The sequence below is a fragment of the Rhinatrema bivittatum genome, chromosome 3 (genome assembly GCF_901001135.1).
Source record: "Rhinatrema bivittatum chromosome 3, aRhiBiv1.1, whole genome shotgun sequence".
NCBI classification, from domain to species: domain Eukaryota; kingdom Metazoa; phylum Chordata; class Amphibia; order Gymnophiona; family Rhinatrematidae; genus Rhinatrema; species Rhinatrema bivittatum.
In genome coordinates this window covers 411,550,100-411,569,715 of record NC_042617.1, presented here as the reverse complement: position 1 = coordinate 411,569,715, position 19,616 = coordinate 411,550,100, and the positions used below count along the sequence as shown (strand labels likewise).

The window sequence follows — 19,616 nt, the reverse complement described above, 5'->3', positions numbered from 1 at the left end:
AGTGCAGGAGATCGCTCCCGGACCCCCGCTGGACCCCCAGGGACTTTTGGCCAGCTTGGGGGGGCCTCCTGACCCCCACAAGACTTGCCAAAAGTGCAGCGGAGGTCCGGGAGCAACCTCCTGCACTCGGGCCGTATTGCCAGTATTCAAAATGGCGCCGGCGCTAACCTTTGCCCTCACTATGTCACAGGGGCCAAGGGTCAGCCCCTGTGACAGAGTGGGAAAAGGCTAGCGCCGGCGCCATTTTGAGTACTGGCAGCCACTAGCCTTTGCCCTCACTATGTCATCGACCGTCAGCCCCTGTGACATAGTGAGGGCAAAGGTAGCGCCGGCGCCATTTTGAATACTGGCAATACGGCCCGAGTGCAGGAGATCGCTCCTGGACCCCCGCTGGACTTTTGGCAAGTCTTGTGGGGGTCAGGAGGCCCCCCCAAGCTGGCCAAAAGTCCCTGGGGGTCCAGCGGGGGTCCGGGAGCGATCTCCTGCACTCGTGCCGTCGGGTGCCAGGAACCAAAATGGCGCCGATAGCCTTGCCCTTACTATGTCACAGGGGCTACCGGTGCCATTGGTCAGCCTCGTCACATGGTAGGAGCACAAGATGGCGCCGATGGCCATGATACAGGGGCTGACCAATGGCACCGGTAGCCCCTGTGACATAGTAGGGCAAAGGCTATCGACGCCATTTTGAACTGGTACCAAGGGTGTGAGAGTGCTCCCAGACCCCCGCTGGACCACCAGGGAGTTTTGGTAAGTCTTGGGGTGGTCAGGAGGGTGGGGGTTGTAGTAAATTTAATTTTAGCCGGGTAACGAATAGGGTTCGACGTATAACCGTTATCGGGATGCCATATGGACGTATGCAACGATTCTGCCCCCCCGACGAATACGTATCCCGAATGCAACGTATGGCGTCCCTCTGCACATCCCTAGAGGACAGGTCTATAAATATTTACTAGCCAGATAGACATCGGTTTTTCCCCTCTTAATTCTTGTGGAGAGTGACATGAAACAGACTTTCACATTGGGATTTACTGGGTACTTCCTGATGACCCAGATTGGCCACCTTCAGAGACAGGCTACTGGGCTCGACTGATCACTGGTCTGACCCAGGATGGTATATCTGATGTTCTTATGTTCAGCAGAACATTTTCCTGGGCAAGTTTCACTGAATATCGGGTTAAAGTTATCCAGGGAACTTTAAACTGGATAATTTGCCTGCTGGCTGGCTTATTCAGTACAGACCTCTGATAAGGGGGATGGAACAGCTCCCCTATGAGGAAAGACTAAAGAGGGTAGGACTTTTCAGCTTGGAGAAGAGACGGCTGAGGGGGGATATGATAGAGGTGTTTAAAATCATGAGAGGTCTAGAAGGGTAAATGTGAATCAGTTATTTACTCTTTTGGATAGTGAAATTAACTATTAATTGTTAATAGTGAATTAACAACAGAGTTTTGACAGCCCCATTGGTGAGTCACTGTGTGGCGTATGGTCATATGTTTGAGGATTTGAAATGGACAGTAATCGAGAAAGTGATAAGCAACACAACGTTGGATGACATGGGGGTCATTATTAAACTATAGGGAGCAATACTGGATCTATAAGTTAAAAACTGAAGCACCGGTTGGACTGAATGATCAAATCGACTTCTTTAAATTCGATTTAAAGGGGAGGCTGAATTTCACTATTTGCCATATTGAAAGTCACATGATGGAGTCCCTTTAAATTGGGACGTCGAACAGGGGTATGCAGGTTCGCCATTTTTTCAGAGAGCATCGGGCAGCGCTTTGCGAGCGTTCTTCATGGATTCAAGTAAAGATTGAATGTGAGCTGAGATGTGCAGCGACTAAGTGGCTTCCCCTGACCAAGAAGCAATTCGAAACCGGGCCTTGTTGGGGTAAACTTCGCCAATGGTTATACTAAAGCCTCAGTTAAGTTACATTTGGGATAATACCCATTTAACTCTTTCTTTTTTGAATGTTGGATTGGCGAACTGTGACCCTCTGTTTTGAACTTTTCACACTTCTATATAAAGATGTTTTGGAATAATATACAACAATTATAAACAAAAAAAAGTTTTTTTGAGAAAAATAATAAAAAGGACTATAGGGTGGACGGTGGTGCTCATAATTAAAAAATTAAGTAAGGTATACCGGAATGGTGCCCTGAAGTTTTATGAAGCATCACTTTACACTCTTAAGATTTTTTTTAGAAATCTCATTGGGATAACAAGCAAGTGTGAAAAGTGTGGTTAAAGTATATGTTTAAAATTATAGATTAGCATTTTTGAAAGAGATTAAAAAGGAAAATGTTCACAGAACGGTATTTTTAAAAATTATTGAGTGTAGGTTGTTTAGTGTGATTGTTATTCTGATTACCCCCACTGTTTGTGGATTGGTAGTGATTTTGAGAGAAGTGTCTCAGGCAGGAGCTCCTGGCTGGGAGGGAGAAGATTTGCAGTCTGGCAAGGGGGTTTTACGGTAAGGACCTTGGATTCCCGAATTCAGATACTGGAGCCCTGGGTCCGACCCTGAACACTTGGGCCCATTGGGCCAGACCTTGGAGGTGTTCAGACCATTTTTTTTTTTTTTTTTTACCTTTTCCTGTTTCTCTGACTTAATATCGTCATGATATTAAGTCGGAGGAAGTACAGAAAATCAGTATTTTCTGCTTTTCTGTAAATGTTTTTGGCTCCTCCAAAATTAATGCCTGCTCAGGGCAGGCATTAATTTTGGAAGGTAAAAATGTGCGCATCGGGAGCATATTTTTTTTTTTGCATCAAGGGAAATAGCTAATAGCACTCATCAACATGAATTTATATGTGAGTACTATTAGCTACGCTCGCGATTTGAGCCGTGCACTGCAACTAGCACATGATACTGCATCGGCCTGAAGGTTTTAATGCATAAAATCTTGCTTCTTGCAAATATTTTCTTGGTTGTTTTTCTCTCATTTTGTTCAGCAGTTTCCTCTTGCTCCTTTAGGTTTCCTGTTCAGTCAGGACCATCCTCTGACAGACTCTGGCAACAGCAGCTGTCATTCACAATAACCCAGTGTTTTTTCACAACTTTTATATCCCCCTCCCAGCTCACCCCAGCCATTGTACCAATAATTCTTGGCCGGGGACAGCCTGCAGCTCCCTCCTGAAATCAGCTATTCTGGATGCTAAGGATAGGTACCAGGTGTCGCCACTGAATGATGGTTGAGATTCCCTCCACTTCAGGACCTGTGAATGCTGCCTCCACAGCAGCCCCTAACCAGGCAAACCCATGTCTTCCATATGACAGTATGCAACATTTACCACTGAGCCACCAAATTGGTGGTCCTATTTTATTTTGTGAAAATTCTAAAACTCTGAGAACTCTAAAAATATATATATTTTTTTTTATTTACGTGATGATTGGGATCTCAGTTCTAGTAACACATTTTTAAAAAAGATTTTCAATAAAGATTTGCACTTTTGAAAATACAAGTTATGGAACATAACATTCAGATTTGCAACCGGAGTGCTACTTTCCCTAGAGTGGAAAGAAGCAGCCACTGTGGCAAGAATCCAGTAGCCAACTAACCAACTATGACTACAAAGACTGACATTCAGTTTCATCAGTAGGTGGCCACATAACTGCCAAGCTTTAAAGGTACATTGACATAATCTAATGATGACCATATATACTGGTTTGGTCATCAGTTTTCAAGAAAAGCTCACTAAATGAACACCAGACTTGAAAGGAATTTGTAACATTCTAAGCACAAAGGAAAATCAGTGTCTAGACTTGGGTAAAATTAACCTATGACTCAGAAGTCATAAAGGTATTTTTTTAGGGCCCTCAGACTGACTCTTCTACACTACCATTTTTAAAAACAGTGAAGATTGAGGAGACCTATAAGGTGGAATGACATTAACTTGTAAATGTGAAAACTGCTCAGGGAATTACAGAGGCCGCACACTATTTCTTTAGTTCAGACCTTGAGGACTACAGGAAAGAGATTGCCTGTGATGTCACATATAAGATAAAACTACTCTTAGAACGTGGGAGAGATCAATGGACTAAATATCTCTTAAAAATTCAGCCTCAGCTACAATGGGTATTCAATGTGGAGACTCAAGTAAGCTGTGATTTTGGAAAGCCATTAACAAAAAGTTACCAGATGCAGTAATCTAAAATTGCGGTAGCATGACTACTGAATATAATGCATCACTTTATCATTCTGATAAGTCAACTCTATTGCTAATTACTATTTGCCAGACCAAAAAAATTGTTTTGAACATACATTTCCACTGTAAAAATAAATAAATAAATAAATAAATAAAATAAACCACTTATTTACCAGTTTCAAAAAAAGAAAACAATGCGAAAAAGGATTTAAAATGTGTTTGAGTTCATTAAGGACAGTTTTGAAGTTCATTTTGTATGTTTATTTTTGTCTGCATGCAGCACACCTACGGGCGGATTTTAAATGCCCTGCTCGCGTAAATCCGCCTGGATTTACGCGAGCAGGGCCCTCGCGCGCCGGCGAGCCTATTTTGCATAGGCCACCGGCGCGCGCAGAGCCCCGGGATGCGCGTAAGTCCCGGGGTTTTTTTAAGGGGGCAGGGCCGAATGACGCAGCGTTTCGGGGGCGGGACCGGGGGCGTGGCGCCGGCCCGGGGGCGTGGTCGAGGCCTCCAGACCAGCCCCCGGGTCGGATGACTGCGCGCCAGCAGTCCGCTGGCACGCGTAGATTTACGTCTGCTTCTAGCAGGCGTAAATCAAGGGACAAGTTAAGGGCGGCGTTTAGATAGGGCCGGGGGGGTGGGTTAGGGAGGGGAAGGTGAGGGGAGGGTGAAAGAAAGTTCCCTCTGAGGCCGCTTCGATTTTGGAGCGGCCTCGGAGGGAACAGAGGCAGGCTGCGCGGCTCGGCGCGCGCAGGCTGCCCAAAATCGGCAGCCTTGCGCGCGCCGATCCAGGATTTTATAAGATATGCGTGTATCTTATGAAATCCAGCGTACTTTTGTTTGCGCCTGCTGCGCGAACAAAAGTACACGATCGCGCTCTTTTTTAAAATCTACCCCCTAGCGAATGCTATGTAGCAGCCCTTGGAATTAAAGCACAATCGGTTTCAGAAAATAGTGTTTTAAATCAAAACCACTTTTCCCATAGGAAAACCTATTATACACAGGGAATGGTTCTAGCAGCAATGCCCATTACCCCAACTTTCAACTAAGAGGGCAAATACCACCCCTGTGTATGAACGACTCATATGGATGATAAATGTGTGATACCAGGCCGCTGTGTTAAGGCACGGCACATGTGCACTACAACGTCAGCCAGTATTTTCCTTACAGGAGCAGCTCAGATTAAACAGTAATCCCTCACAGGAAAACTTTGACTGTAGGTAACTACTGCAGTATTAAGAGGGTCATTATGATTAACAGAAAACCTTTTGTTAGTTCAGTGACAGCACTTACCTGTTGTTTGCTTGAGGAGCTCCAGGCCGTTCTGTATAGCCTGATCCACATTTTGTTTTCTGAGTACAATGTCTTCCTGAAGCAGCTAAGAAGAAATCGCATTTTAACAAGAAAAGTTTAAATCTAAAATTATCTCCAAGCTTTAGCTCAGTCTATCAGTGTAAATTACAGAATACTCTTTTTAACAGACAAAAAAAAATAAAAAATGGAAATTAACATAAAAATAAATTAATATGTCAATGAAATAATGAGCGAAACATAAAAGAAATCAAACTACCAGTAGCTCTGTGTGCTGTTTTCTAAGTATGTCAGCGTTATAATCTTGGACTGATATGGTACACAGTTTGTCATGAGCTTCATTCAGCCAATTCATCAGTTCAACTTCGTCGTCTCCAAAAATCTGAGCATTGCAATGGGCCTGCTGTAGCAGCTCACACCTCCGGTTACTTTTTCCTTGGACCTCGATGAACCGGGTTTGGACAGAGTCTAAGATTTCCTGCACCATGTCTTTATCTTCCCGGGAGCTCATCGTCTTTAAAGACTGACCGATAATGACAGCTTGATGTAAGTTTTTATTGTGGGCCATGATGTCATCTTCTATGGCCTATGTAAGGGCATGAAAATAAGGGGAAAAAACAGGAAACAAAAAAAAGGGGGCAAATAAAAAGAAACATAACTGAGGAACATGAAACAACATTTACTCATGCTGTTTGAAAATTATAAACAAATCAAACTTTAAGAATGGAAAAATCAATGTAAAATTAAAAAAAAAAAAAAAAGGCCAAATGAAACTGAAGAATTCACTGCCAAGAAATATGATTCCTTACTTTCTGCTGGGTAATCTGCTGCTGCAGTTTGGCAGCCTGCGTTCCAGTGGGCTCAGAGTTTGCAAGCCTTTTCTCAGTGGTGGTAAGCCACTCGCTCAGTGGTTCCAATGTCTCATGGAACTGCTCTGCAACTACAGAGATACCTTCCAACTGACGATTCCTGCAAACATGCCAAGGGAAAGGTCATTCTGCAATGAAGACTGGTAAGAACTGTTTACGCTAAAGCTTGCAAGAGTTTATAAACTTCCCCAAACTTGGAAACACTAGTGTAGAAAATGGACAAGCTGACCGAGGGGCATGTCTGCAATAGAGACAAACACTTTAACAAAAATAGGCTGCGTCATAATGTAGACTGAACCAACCTGAAAGCTTTGTCACATAAGAACCAAAAGATTTTTTATTTATTTTACCTTTTTATTCTGCCTTTCCAGAAACAGGTTAAAATAGAATATAACAAGAGTACAAAAAAATACAATAAAACAGCCTTAATGTGAATTTCATATAGAATCAAAAATCTAAAAGAAATACCCGCTAAAGGTAAAAGTACATAATAAGAGCTTGTCGAGAAATACCAATTCTTTGCATTTGATTACGATCATATCAAATTATTTATTTGAAATCTTATATTCTGCAGCTTCCATTTTTGATCAGTGCAGAGTACATCATAAAATACACATAATCATTTAAAATACAAAACAAATACAACTAACAAACATAAAAGAAGATCATTCAACAATCCCATATACCTCCCTAAAATTCAGCGCCTTCACCTGTTTCTGAAATATTTTTATGTCTCTCTCATATTAGTTTTGCTTCTGAAGGTGAGTCAAAACATCTTGAATTGGACTCTCTCACCTATCATCTGGGGATCTACCATCAGGCGGGGCTTACTGGGATACTACCTGATTAAAATTTATCTGGAAAACTCTGAGACCTTCATTATTTATTTATTCGTTGGACCATCTCTATTCACTTCGTCACCCTCCAAACGTTCCAGAATCCTGAGGTTGTACTCCAACAAGAAGAGAGAGAGGCCACTTACTGCTCATATAAACACATTTAACAAATTTTTTGTCTGGTCCTTAGGAGGGAAATTTCAACAGAGACTGCAAAATTTGCAGATTGTCATGTGCCCAAGTTACACTTATTTTTAAAGTGAACTTACAGGTGTTAAATCTGCTCTGAAAATAATCCTGACAAAACTATGTACGAACAGTGCATCTATTATTGGTGCTTGTAACTTTCGCTGAGAGAATTTAAAATCAGAAAGTATATGTGTAAGTACCAACCCTGTTCAGCTTCCACCCCCGGAATGTCTCTCCCCTATGCACATAAAAGCATGTGCATACAGCATGCATGTGTGCAATTTTGTACACGTCTAGGGTGCACAGATTTCTAAAGGGCTATTTCTGCAAGGAAAACACTTTTTTGCTTTCAGAAGTCTCTTGGAAATTACCCTCCAAGTGTAACTCTTTCTTGGGCAAAGGTTCCAGAATGCTTTTTACATAACTCTTTAATTTGCCATAAATGCACAGCGGTGCGGGCTCGTCCTGCGCCACGCGATGTAACTGAGGAAAAGGCGTGCGGCGGTGAAAGTCGCAGGGGAGGGGGTGGGGGAGGGCTCGGAGCAGAAGTGCAGGGCTAATGGCACGACGCCAGCGATTTGAATCGCGGCGACGCTATTGATAAGTTTATAAAGAAATATAATTTATTTTATCCGGTACCTGAGACACTTTAGGGTTGTTTCAGAGAATTGTTAGTTGAGCCTGATCCCCTCCCCCCACCCCCGCATTTAAGTCGTGGTGCCAGAAACGAATAAAAAAGGCAAAGAGAGAATGCCTCAGCCAGAGGGGGCAAGCCAGCAGCGTACAGGGAGCAGGAAAGCTGTTCCGGGGAGGAGTCCGGACGGCTTAAGGGACTCACAGCAGGCAAGTCAGTCAGTTCCTTCCCCCCCCCAACCCGCTTTTTCCCCACCTCCCCTCTCCCCCCTTCTCAGTATCTGGTGAGAGTGGGCCAAAGGCAGCCCCATCCCCCCTCTCCTAGACATTCAGCCATGAGGATATGGATGTCCCAGAGATTTCGTTGAACATTTCAGGTGACATTCTCAATTTTCCCCCCTCGGTGCCTGCCCATGCCGTGCCTGCAGTATGGGAGAGGCTGGAATTGTCAGGGTTTTCGAAGGGCAGCAACTTAAGGTCTATCCCCGCCCGGGGTCATAGTTCAAAGAAAACCCCTGTTTTAAGACTGGGAGGACCAGGGACTGGTGCTGCTGATAGTGAAAGGCGGGTGAGCTTTCAGGTACAAGCTGAGCTACCGGTGTCTGGACATGGGGTATCTGTAAGGAAAAGCCTCAGTAAATCCCTTCAGAGGGGAAAAAGCCGGTTGGTGCCAGTCGAGGATGACGTATTAAGTAGGGGCGGATTAATAGAAAGCAGTGTTGGAGGCGCATCACGCATAACAGCTGTACGAGGGAAGGGGAGAGGTGGCATCGCACGTGCTCGTGCTGGGAGGGAGATACGAAAGGAGCAGCAAAGATTTACTCCAGGGGGCCAGCAGGAGGACAGGAGTAGTTCGTGGAGCACAGGGGTGTGCGGGAGAAAGGACAGAATGGTAGGAATGTTAGAGGAGAACGAGGTCCATCCGGGGATAAGTTAAGTTTTGGGAGGGAAACCGGGGTCAGGGCGCACCGGATAGCAGGGAGGAATGTTATGCCCAATCCATGGGAAGAAGGATGGTCTGGGAATTCAGGGTTCCGGTGCATGAGTTCTGCTGGTTTTTCTGCTGTATCTGCAGACGAAGATTCTGGAGAGAACCCAGGCACTACGCAGACTGAAGCATGGAGGAACAGAGCCTTTTCCTGTCAGAGGTTGGACGAGAGAGGGGAAGTTGGCCGCAGAGCTACCAGGAAGCAGCAGGGCCAGAAGTTCTATATCGTGGCGGGGAATCGGGTGAGCTACAACCAGTAGGAGTGAAGATGAGGAAGGAAAAAGGAAAGAGAAGGAAGAGGGCCAAAAAATCCAGCACAGAGACAGACAGCAGTTCTTCAGAGTCATCGACTTCATCTTCTAGCGAGTCAGACTCAGAAGGGAGGCCAGGTCTCAGTTTGGTACTTAGGCAGGATATGGGTCACCCAGTGCTAGCCTCCTTAACAGAATTGTGGGAGGAAGTGCCAAAAAGAATGCGTAGGAGAATTAAGAAACGTAAATATGTCAATATTTTTAAATTGTTAGAAGGGAGACGGGGAGGGAGAAAGGATAAGAAGAAGAGCAAAAAGAAGGATAAGGAGAGAGAGAAAGGACCCAAGTTCGCCAAAAATATTTTGAATTGGGTTAGGGGGTTTCTACGCTTGGCCAGCGTAGTAGGTCATTACGAACTTCATCAGTATGGGACCTTTGTTGGCTTACGCCGACAGTATTTTGGGGGCATTCAGGGACTATGATGGTTGGGCTTGGCTCAACTATGATGAGCGGTTCCGGGATAAGATGGAGGGTAACAGGCACATGTCATGGGGCACGCAAGATATTAACTTGTGGCTAACTCAGATGACGAACAAGAGCACGGGTGCCCCAAAAAGTGTAGGTTGCGGAGGAGAGGTGAGCAGCATGGGTATGGGATCTAGCTCCTTTCGGAGTTTTGGAACTACGCCAAGGGGAGGGATGACAGGTAAACCAGGAGGAAGCGGAACACACGTGTGCTGGCGTTATAATAAAGCTACCTGTTTGTTCCCAGATTGCAAGTTTAGGCATGCTTGTGCATCTTGCAATGGTGCCCACTCAACAATCAAATGCTCCGCTAGTCAAGGGGTTTCCCCTCGGAGAGGTGGAAAGCAATGAGGTGAAGTTTAAAAAGGCATTTTCACCTATAGTATTAGGGGAGGTGCTTAAGGAGTTAAGAGCATATCCAAACAAGAAGGCAGCAGCTTTATTGGCTAAGGGTTTTTCAGAAGATTTTCAAATACCTTATATAGGACCAGGGGAGGGGGGGTAGAGCGAGGAATGCTAGGTCAGTAGCGAGGTTGAGGGAGGTGGTGGCTAGGAAATTGCAGGAGGAGATAGAGCTCGGGTGCGTAGCGGGACCATTCAGTGAGCCTCCGTTTCAAAAAATGCATTTATCCCTGTTAGCGGTTATACCCAAAAAGGTTCCAGGAAAAAGCAAAATTGCTTACCTTGTAATAGGTGTTATCCCAGGACAGCAGGATGTAGTCCTCACATATGGGTGACATCGGTAATGGAGCCCTATGTACGGAAAACTTCTGTAAAAGTTTCTATGAAACTTTTGACTGGCACCAGAGTGCCTACTGAGCATGCCCAGCATGTCATGATATTCCCTGCCACAGGGGTCTCCCTTTAGTCTTTGTTTGTAGCAAATAGCGTTAGCCAAAAATAAAACAATAAAACGTATCGGACCCAACTCCGCGGGGTGGCGGGTGGGTTTCGTGAGGACTACATCCTGCTGTCCTGGGATAACACCTATTACAAGGTAAGCAATTTTGCTTTATCCCAGGACAAGCAGGATGCTAGTCCTCACATATGGGTGATTAGCGAGCTAGAGGCTGATTCATTCGGTGCTGAAACGACTGTAAGGTATTGTTATTGGAATGAATCAGTCGAAATCCCAGCAGGTTGGATGAAGAAGGAGTTGGGGTTAAACTGGAAACAAGTTCTTTAAGACAGATTGTCCATATGCTGAATCTTGTCTTCCCTCTTTGTCTAGACAGTAGTGAGCTGCAAAGGTGTGAAGAGAACTCCATGTTGCTGCTTTACAAATGTCCAGAATAGGTACAGAGCGAAGGTGTGCTACTGAGGTTGACATTGCTCTGACTGAATGTGCGTTTACTCGCCCTTGGAGAGTAAGGCCTGCTTTTTCATAACAAAATTGTATGCAATCTGCTAGCCAGGTTGACAGAGTATGCTTACCCACTGCTTTACCTGGTTTGTTTGGATCATAGGACACAAATAGCTGATTTGATTTTCTTTGGGCTGCAGTGCGGTTTAAATAGAAAGATAACGCACGCTTACAGTCCAAAGTGTGTAAGGCTCTCTCTCCCTGGTGAGAGTGAGGCCTAGGAAAAAATGTAGGTAAAACTATGGTTTGGTTTAAATGAAATTCCGTGACCACCTTAGGAAGGAATTTTGGATGTGTACGGAGGACTACTCTGTCATGAAGGAACTTCGTGAAGGGTTCGTAAGTTACTAGGGCCTGCAGTTCACTGACCCTTCTAGCTGATGTAATGGCTATAAGAAATACCGTTTTCCAAGTAAGGAATTTAAGGTCACAGGTATTTATGGGTTCAAATGGAGAACGCATAAGCTTGGTTAAAACTACGTTCAGGTCCCATTGAATGCTTGGGGAATGAATTGGAGGTTTAATGTGAGTTAGGCCTCTCATGAATTTACTGACGAGAGGCTGCGTGGAGATCGATGCATCTCCTAGCTTGTTATGATAAGCTGAGATTGCACTTAAGTGTACCCTTACAGATGACGTCTTAAGACCAGAGTCTGAGAGATGGTAAAGGTAATCTAGTAGCGAGGTAGTGGGGCAAGTGAAAGGATCTAAATCTTTCTGAGTGCACCATAAAGTAAACCTTTTCCATTTGTAGGAATAATTCTTTCTAGTGGAAGGTTTACGTGCAGCTATAAGTACCTGAGATATATTAGTTGAAAGGTTGAATGGTTGTAAGATCAGGCTTTCAACATCCATGCTGTCAGGGACAGGGATTGAAGGTTGGGATGGCGCAACTGACCCTGTTCCTGAGTTATGAGATTGGGAGCTACTCCCAGGCGAATTGGATCCCTGACTGAGAGATCTAGCAGTGTGGGGAACCATACTTGTCGAGGCCAATATGGGGCTATGAGTATCATTGTCCCCTTGTCCTGTTGTAGCTTTACTAAGGTTTTGGTTATGAGCGGTATTGGTGGATACGCGTATAACAGGCCTGAGTTCCAATGGCGGGCAAACGCGTCCTTTGGTAAGCTGGTCTGCCGGAAGAGGAGAGAGCAGTAATTGTTCACCTTGTAGTTCAGATGTGACGCAAAGAGATCTATTGTTGGTTGACCCCAGCGTTGAAATATCTTGATTGCTAACGCTGGGTCGAGGGACCACTCGTGTGGTTGAAAGTGACGGCTGAGGCGATCCGCTACTGTGTTGTGGATGCCTGCTAGGTAGGTGGCCCGTAGTAGAATTGAGTGTGCTAGGGCCCAGTCCCATATTTGAGCCGCTTCCTGGCAAAGGAGGTACGAGCCCGTACCACCCTGTTTGTTGATGTACCACATGGCTACTGTATTGTCCGTTTGGATCAGAACAGTCTTGTGTGAAAGGCAGTCCTTGAATGCATATAGAGCATAGCGTATAGCTCGAAGCTCCAGGAAATTTATCTGAAAGGAAGCTTCTTGCTTTGTCCACTTGCCCTGTGTTTTCAGATGAGCAATGTGCGCTCCCCATCCCAAGGTGGACGCATCTGTAGTTAAAGTCACTTGTGAAACTGGTTGTTGAAAAGGTAGGCCTTTGAGCAAGTTGAGTGGTGATGTCCACCAGAGAAGGGAATACTTCAGCTCTGGTGTTATCTGGATGTGAGTGGACAGTGGTTGAATGGCTTGAATCCATTGAGATTTGAGTGTCCATTGCATTAGTCGCATGGTCAGTCTGGCCATGGGAGTGACGTGAACTGTTGAGGCCATGTGTCCGAGTAGGATGAGGCACTGATGAGCTGTGACTGTATATTGATTGCGAATAGAATGTACTAGGAGAACGAGCGATTGAGCCCGGTCTTTCGGAAGAAAAGCCTTTGCTGTGATGGTGTTGAGATCTGCACCTATGAACTGCAACTGGTGAGATGGTGTGAGATGGGATTTGTCGTAATTGATGAGAAATCCCAAAGAGTGAAGCAATCTTATTGTGAGATGGAGAGAAGTGACAGCTCCGCTCTGTGTATGACTCTTGATGAGCCAATCGTCCAAGTAGGGGAACACATGTACTTGTTGCTTGTGAAGATGTGCCACCGCTACTGCTAGACACTTTGTGAACACTCGAGGTGCTGAGGCAAGGCCGAAAGGTAGCACCCTGTATTGGAAGTGTTGACCTTGTACCAGAAATCGTAGGAACTGTCGATGAGGTGGAAATATGGGAATGTGAGCGTAAGCGTCTTGAAGATCCAGAGAGCAGAGCCAATCTCCTTTTTGAAGAAGAGGTAGCATGGTGCCTAAGGACACCATCCTGAATTTTTCCTTCTTTAAAAATTTGTTGAGATTTCTTAGGTCCAGGATAGGACGTAGACCCCCGGTTTTCTTTGGAATGAGGAAATATCGGGAGTAGAATCCTGTGCCCCACTGAGGCCTGGGAACTCTTTCGATGGCCCTGGCAGTCAGGAGGGTAGATAATTCTGCTTGCAGGATTGTGTAATGATGAGACACTGTCCAAGACGGAATAGGGGGATTGTCTTTTGGTACAGTGAGGAAGTCCAAGTGGTACCCCTGAGATATGATTGAGAGTACCCATTGGTCTGTAGTGATGGAGGTCCAAGTTTGAAGATGGTGAGCAACTCGGCCTCCAACCGGTACTTGTGGATAGGGATTTTGATAATGACTCATGCCCTCTGGTTGAACTTCAAAATCCGGAAGTGGACGCCGCAGGCGGAGGTTGTTGAGGCCTAGCAGGTCTTTGGCGAGGCTGAGGCCGTTGAGCAGGTCTTTGTTGTCTGGGCCTGGCTACTGGCGGATAATACCGCCTAGGGCGGTAATATGGCTTTCTTTGTTCCCTTCTTGGAGGCCTCCTAGAAGGTTGATGTACCTCTTGTGGCAGCTGAGAAAGCTGTTTGAGGGTTTCTGTATGGTCCTTGATGGTGGCTACTGCCTCCTTGACCTTATCGCCAAAGAGGTTCTCTCCTAAGCAAGGCAGGTCCGCCAAGCGCTCCTGTACTTCTGGTCTGAGCTCTGATGATTTAAGCCAGGCCCATCTTCTCGCCGTTATTCCAGCTGCAGACAATCTGGAGGTTGTCTCGAATGAATCATACGTGGCCCGAACCTCGTGTTTCCCTGCCTCTAGGCCCTTATGTACTAGGTTTTGAAAACCTTCCTGAAGATGGTCAGGTAACTGCTGAGACAGGGATTCAACTTGCTTCCATAGATCACGCTGGTACTGGTTCATAAAAAGCTGGTATGAATTTATTCTAGCTACCAGCATAGCAGCTTGGAAGATTTTTCGACCAAGATTGTCCAAGAACCTATTATCCTTTCCAGGAGGTATGGAGGCGTGTTGCTTTAATCTTTTGGCCTTCTTTTGGGCCGACTCGACCACCACTGACTGATGCGGTAGTTGAGTTTTTTGGAACCCCGGGATGGGTTGTACTAGGTAAGTGGCATCCGCCCGCTTATTAACAGCTGCCACCGACCCAGGGTGTTCCCATATCCTGTACATAAGTTCTTGTAAAACTTCATGAACAGGAATAGCAAGAATTTCCTTGGGAGGGTCTACGAATTGAAGCACCTCCAAGGTTTTTTGTCTGCTGTCCACTTCAGAGATGAGAGAAAAGGGAATTGTTTGAGACATCTCCTTAATAAAGTTGGAGAAAGAGAGATCCTCCGGTGGTGACTTTCTTCTATCTTCTGGGGGAGAAGGCTCAGAAAGGAGGTCTTCATCCGAGGAGAATTCTTCGTCACTATCATCCAGAGGGAGCTCCAACGGCCTAGTAGGCTTAGTTGGCATTTCAGAAAGTGGAGTCTGAGGTCTGAGGGGTGGTGGGACACCCGAAGGACCTGGTATTGGCTCTTGACTGTCATCTACATCTATAGGATGTGGTAGAGATGAGAAGCAATGTATTAGTGAGTCCAGCTTGTCCATCAATGGTTGAAAAATGGACTCTTGAGAAGGCATCGAAGGTGCCATCGGGATCGATGGCCGTGGTGGAATCGATGGTACTCGGGGAATCGGCAATGCTGAATCCGGTGGCTGCGGCCTAGGTAGAACCGGCAATGGAATCGGCGCCATCGAGGAGAGCGGTGATTTCCTTGGCATCGGTAGTGAAGGAATCGGTGATGGAACCGGAGATCCTCCTATGACCGGTGTCGATGGCAGAACCGGAGTGGCAGGCCGTGGCATCGCCTCGATAAAGGCATCCTTAACCGCTTGACGTATGTAACTGTCAAGTTCCGCCCGCATGGATGATGTGAACAGAGCACCCATGGGGGGAGGCGGTGGTGGCGACAGTAGTACGACCTCAGGGCCCTGAGGAGGTACGATTCCTTCCGCCGGAATCGGCGAGGGTTGGCCTGTCGGTGGCTCGGAAGCCTTACTTTGGAGCCGGGCTTTCTTACTCGGTGCCCCGTCTTCCGCCGATGGCTCGCCGGGTATCGGAGCGATGGTTGCTGGTTGCGGCCTGCGATGCCGATGGCGATGTTTATCTTTTTCGCGCCCTTTTTCGCTACTCGATGTGGACGCTCTGGACGATGGTGAGGGGGAGGAAAAAGGAGCGTCTCCCGAGTCACCGGAGTGACGTTTCTTCAAGACCACTTTCCTAATCGCCCCAGCCGGAGACGATTGTGTGGAAGTAGATGGAGCAGTAATCAGTTGAATTTTGAATAATTGCTCCATCTTGTCCATCCGTAGACGTCGACCTTTCGAGGTCATCGTAGCGCATAAGGGACAATTTTTTTACATCATGACCTTCACCAAGGCAAAGTACACAGTCTTGGTGAGGGTCTGTAATAGACATATTTCTCGCGCATTTCGGACATTTTTTAAAACCTGTAGCCATTTTGTGGCCGGGCAGCCGTCGACGGCCTAAGGCTCAGGTAAATTTTGTTTTTAGTCAAAAAACGGCACGGAACCGCGAGAACGGGAAAAACTCACCGCGATGATCAAACTAAGGGAGACCCTCTGCGTTTGAAGTTTTTTAAAGCTTTCCGTAAGGAAAATATGTGGAAAATCCCACAGGACTCCTGATAACCGCGAGGCTAATTGCTTCGCGGAAAAAAGAAGACTAAAGGGAGACCCCTGTGGCAGGGAATATCATGACATGCTGGGCATGCTCAGTAGGCACTCTGGTGCCAGTCAAAAGTTTCATAGAAACTTTTACAGAAGTTTTCCGTACATAGGGCTCCATTACCGATGTCACCCATATGTGAGGACTAGCATCCTGCTTGTCCTGGGATAATTCAGGTTGATTTTGAACTTGTCTTACCCTAAAGGTGAATCCGTTAATGATTTTATTCCCAGGAGAGAGTGTTCTGTACGTTGTATGTCCTTTGATTATGCGTTAGAGTTAGTTCAAACGGTGGGAAAGGGGGCACTGTGGGCTAAAGCGGACATCGAGTCTGCGTTTAGACTACTTCCAATTCACCCAAAAAACCTGCCGTTGTTGGGATTTTCTTTTGAAAGGAAGTTTTTCATAGATAGGTGTTTGCCGATGGGGTGTGCTATATCTTGCGCATACTTCGAAGCCTTTAGTACCTTCTTGCAGTGGGAGGTGGAGAATAGGACAGGGGATGATAGTACGTTACACAACCTAGATGATTTCTTGTTTATTGGGTAGGGGCAGTCGAAGCAGTGTCAGTTACAGTTAGAAGGGTTTTTAGAAATAGCACGCAAACTGGGTGTGCCCATAGCACAGGAAAAAACTGAAGGGCCGGCCACGAAGTTAACTTTTCTGGGAATCAAATTGGACACGGAGGCGTTAAGGACTCTAGTGCGAGAAGCTGGGCAGCCAAAAAAGATTACCCTAAGAAAAATGCAGTCCTTGATAGGGGCTTTAAATTTTGCGGGTAGAGTCATTCCAATGGGTAGGGCATTCATTAGGAGGCTGTTTATGCCTACAGCGGGAGTCAAAGTGGCACATCATTACATCAGGGTAACGCGAGCCTGATGTAAAGGAGGAGTTGAAGGTGTGGGAAGAATTTAATGGAGTGCAAATAATGCCAGATAAGGAAGTGAGCAATAGAGAATTGGAATTGTTTTCAGATGTGGCAGGGTCTTCAGGATTCGGGGTGTACTTTCAAGGAAAGTGGTGCGCGGAGCCGTGGCCCGAGGACTAGGTGGTAGAGGGCATTACAAAGAATATCACGTTCCTGGAGTTATTTCCCAGAGTTGCGGCACTGGCGATTTGGGGTGCAGAGCTTAGCAGTAAGCGAGTTGTGTTTTGGTGCGATAACTTGGGAGTGGTACAGGTGATAAATAGTTTGTCAGCAAAATGCTTAATGGTTTCTGCCTTGCTATGTGAATTAGGTATGTGTTTGAAGATGAATGTGAAGATTACAGCTAAGCATGTTCCTGGAGTGGAGAATGTTATAGCGGATGCCCTTTCTCGTTTTAAGTGGAAGGTCTTCTGATCGCTTGCACCAGGAGCCCATACAAACTCGGAGAAGTGTCCGGGGTACCTGTGGACTATAGGGAAGAAGAGTAGTGGGAACTGATAAAAAAAAAGTCTGTCGCATCTAATACATGGGCAGCATATATAGCAGGAAATCAGGCGGTAGCAAGATTTCTGCTAGATAAGGGATGGAATAGGCACAGTGAGAGATGAGTCAGTAGTGCAGTATATTTTATGGGCCAAGTCCAGGGACTATTCCTTGTCGGCGGTAAAGTTGCATTTAGCAGGGTTTGCCTTCTTTCGGAAGATTAGAAGTTGGAGGAATCCTGCTTTTTCGGGTTAAGTGAGTATTACAAGGGTGGCAGCGGGAGAGGAGGCGTCCCATAAGGTATGATGACTTAGTAAGAATGGCAAGGTATTTGGAAGAAGTGTGTTGGTGCACATACGAGGTATTGTTATTCAGGGTGACCTTCTCATTGGCCTTTTTTGGAGCGATTTAATTTAGCGAGTTAGTGGCAAGCTCTCAAGTAAATGCAGCTAGGGCAGGCTTGATGGTGAAGCATGTTTGGGTACAAGGGGATAGCGCAGGGGTATATTTGAAAAAGTCTAAAACGGATCAATTAGTAAAGGTGTAGGAGTAGAATGGGAAGAGCGGTACATGAATTAGCATGTCCGGTACAAACTCTTCAGGTATATGAGAAAGTTAGGCCTAAGGTGGGGGGTTCTTATTTAGTGCACGAGAACGGCATGCCGCTCACAAGTTTCCAGTTTTCTAGAGTGTTAAAAATGGTAGTGGAGGCGATGGGGAGAGATGCGAGCTTTTACAGCTCGCATTCTTTTCGAGTAGGAGGCGGCCACGACAGTGGCGGAAATTGGTATGGCAGAAGGACAGATTAAGGCAATTGGACGGTGGAAGTCCAAGTCTTTCAGGCATTACGTTAGGAAATAATAAAAAAAATTAATAATAAAAAACAAAAAAGTGGTATTAACATGGGTCTCTTCTTTTGCAGAACCAGTAGCAGTTCATAAAACACAGGAGTGCGCTTGGGTCGTGGGCCACTCCTTCATTCACTGAGCGGAGCAGCGGGCCAAAAAGCGGCCATATGGAGCAAATTTGCAATTGGAGAGACTTCACTGGAGGATGCGCTAGTTGGGAAAACGGGGTATGGGATGGAAGCATCTATTATCCTTCTTGCAGGAGCAGGTTACATTGGCAAGAGTCCCAAAAATGTTATTGGTACATCTGGCGGGTAACGATATTGGCAAGAGATCTTGTACGGAATTGATCTCAGCCATGCGAAAGGACCTGGCGATGGTAATGATGAAATGGCCAGGAGTCCAGGTGGGGTGGTCTGATGATATTGTTCATTTTAAGTTAAAGGACGAATCTATCTGGAAAGAGAGGTGTCAAAAAAGTTAACAGGTAGATGGGACGATGGATAGTCGCGCAAGGGGGGTTCTGGGTGTGACATGACTGGTAGTAACTGCCTTGTTTTGTGGCGGAAACCCGAGCCCAAGTTGAATGTTGTAAAGAGTTTGCTGTTTAAAGGACACTGGGGGGGGGGGGGCGAGTCTCGTGCACGAGAAGGCCAGAATGAACTAGGGGGCTAAATAGCTCATAGGCCATGGCTGGCCCTCGCTGGGACAAGTCAAAAGGGGGGGGGGGGATATCTCGCTTACCGCTGGGACTTGATGGTGAGCGAGGGCATAAGAGAAAGGGGGGGGGGGGGGGAATGTTTCAGCTGACGTTGTCAGCATGATGTTTATTGTGCGGGCTCGGGTATGTTTAATAAACTGCGGCCTTTTATAAGGCCAAGAACGTGTATTGTTTTCTTGTGGAGGGATGGCAAGAGCCAAGCTCAGATCTCGACTCCTCACGTTAATATTTTAGTGAAATATTTTCTCTAAAGTTAAAGGAAATTAAATTCTTGGCTGAAAAGACTCACCATTTTGAAACAGACACTGATTTGTAGGCTCTCTCTGCACTTATTTTGCTCACTCCTTAAATCTGGGACATAAAATCTATTTTCCTTACTGTAATACTCTA

General features: G+C 45.8%; 1 protein-coding gene across 1 annotated transcript in view; it reads right to left on the bottom strand.

Moving 5' to 3' along the window:
* DST (dystonin) overlaps positions 1–19,616 on the bottom strand; it is a 925,809-nt gene that overhangs the window by 177,857 nt on the left and 728,336 nt on the right. Inside the window, 3 exon segments of the mRNA XM_029595689.1 lie at positions 5,444–5,528; positions 5,721–6,047; positions 6,271–6,430. Of these exon segments, the coding sequence (XP_029451549.1) occupies positions 5,444–5,528; positions 5,721–6,047; positions 6,271–6,430 (572 nt within the window).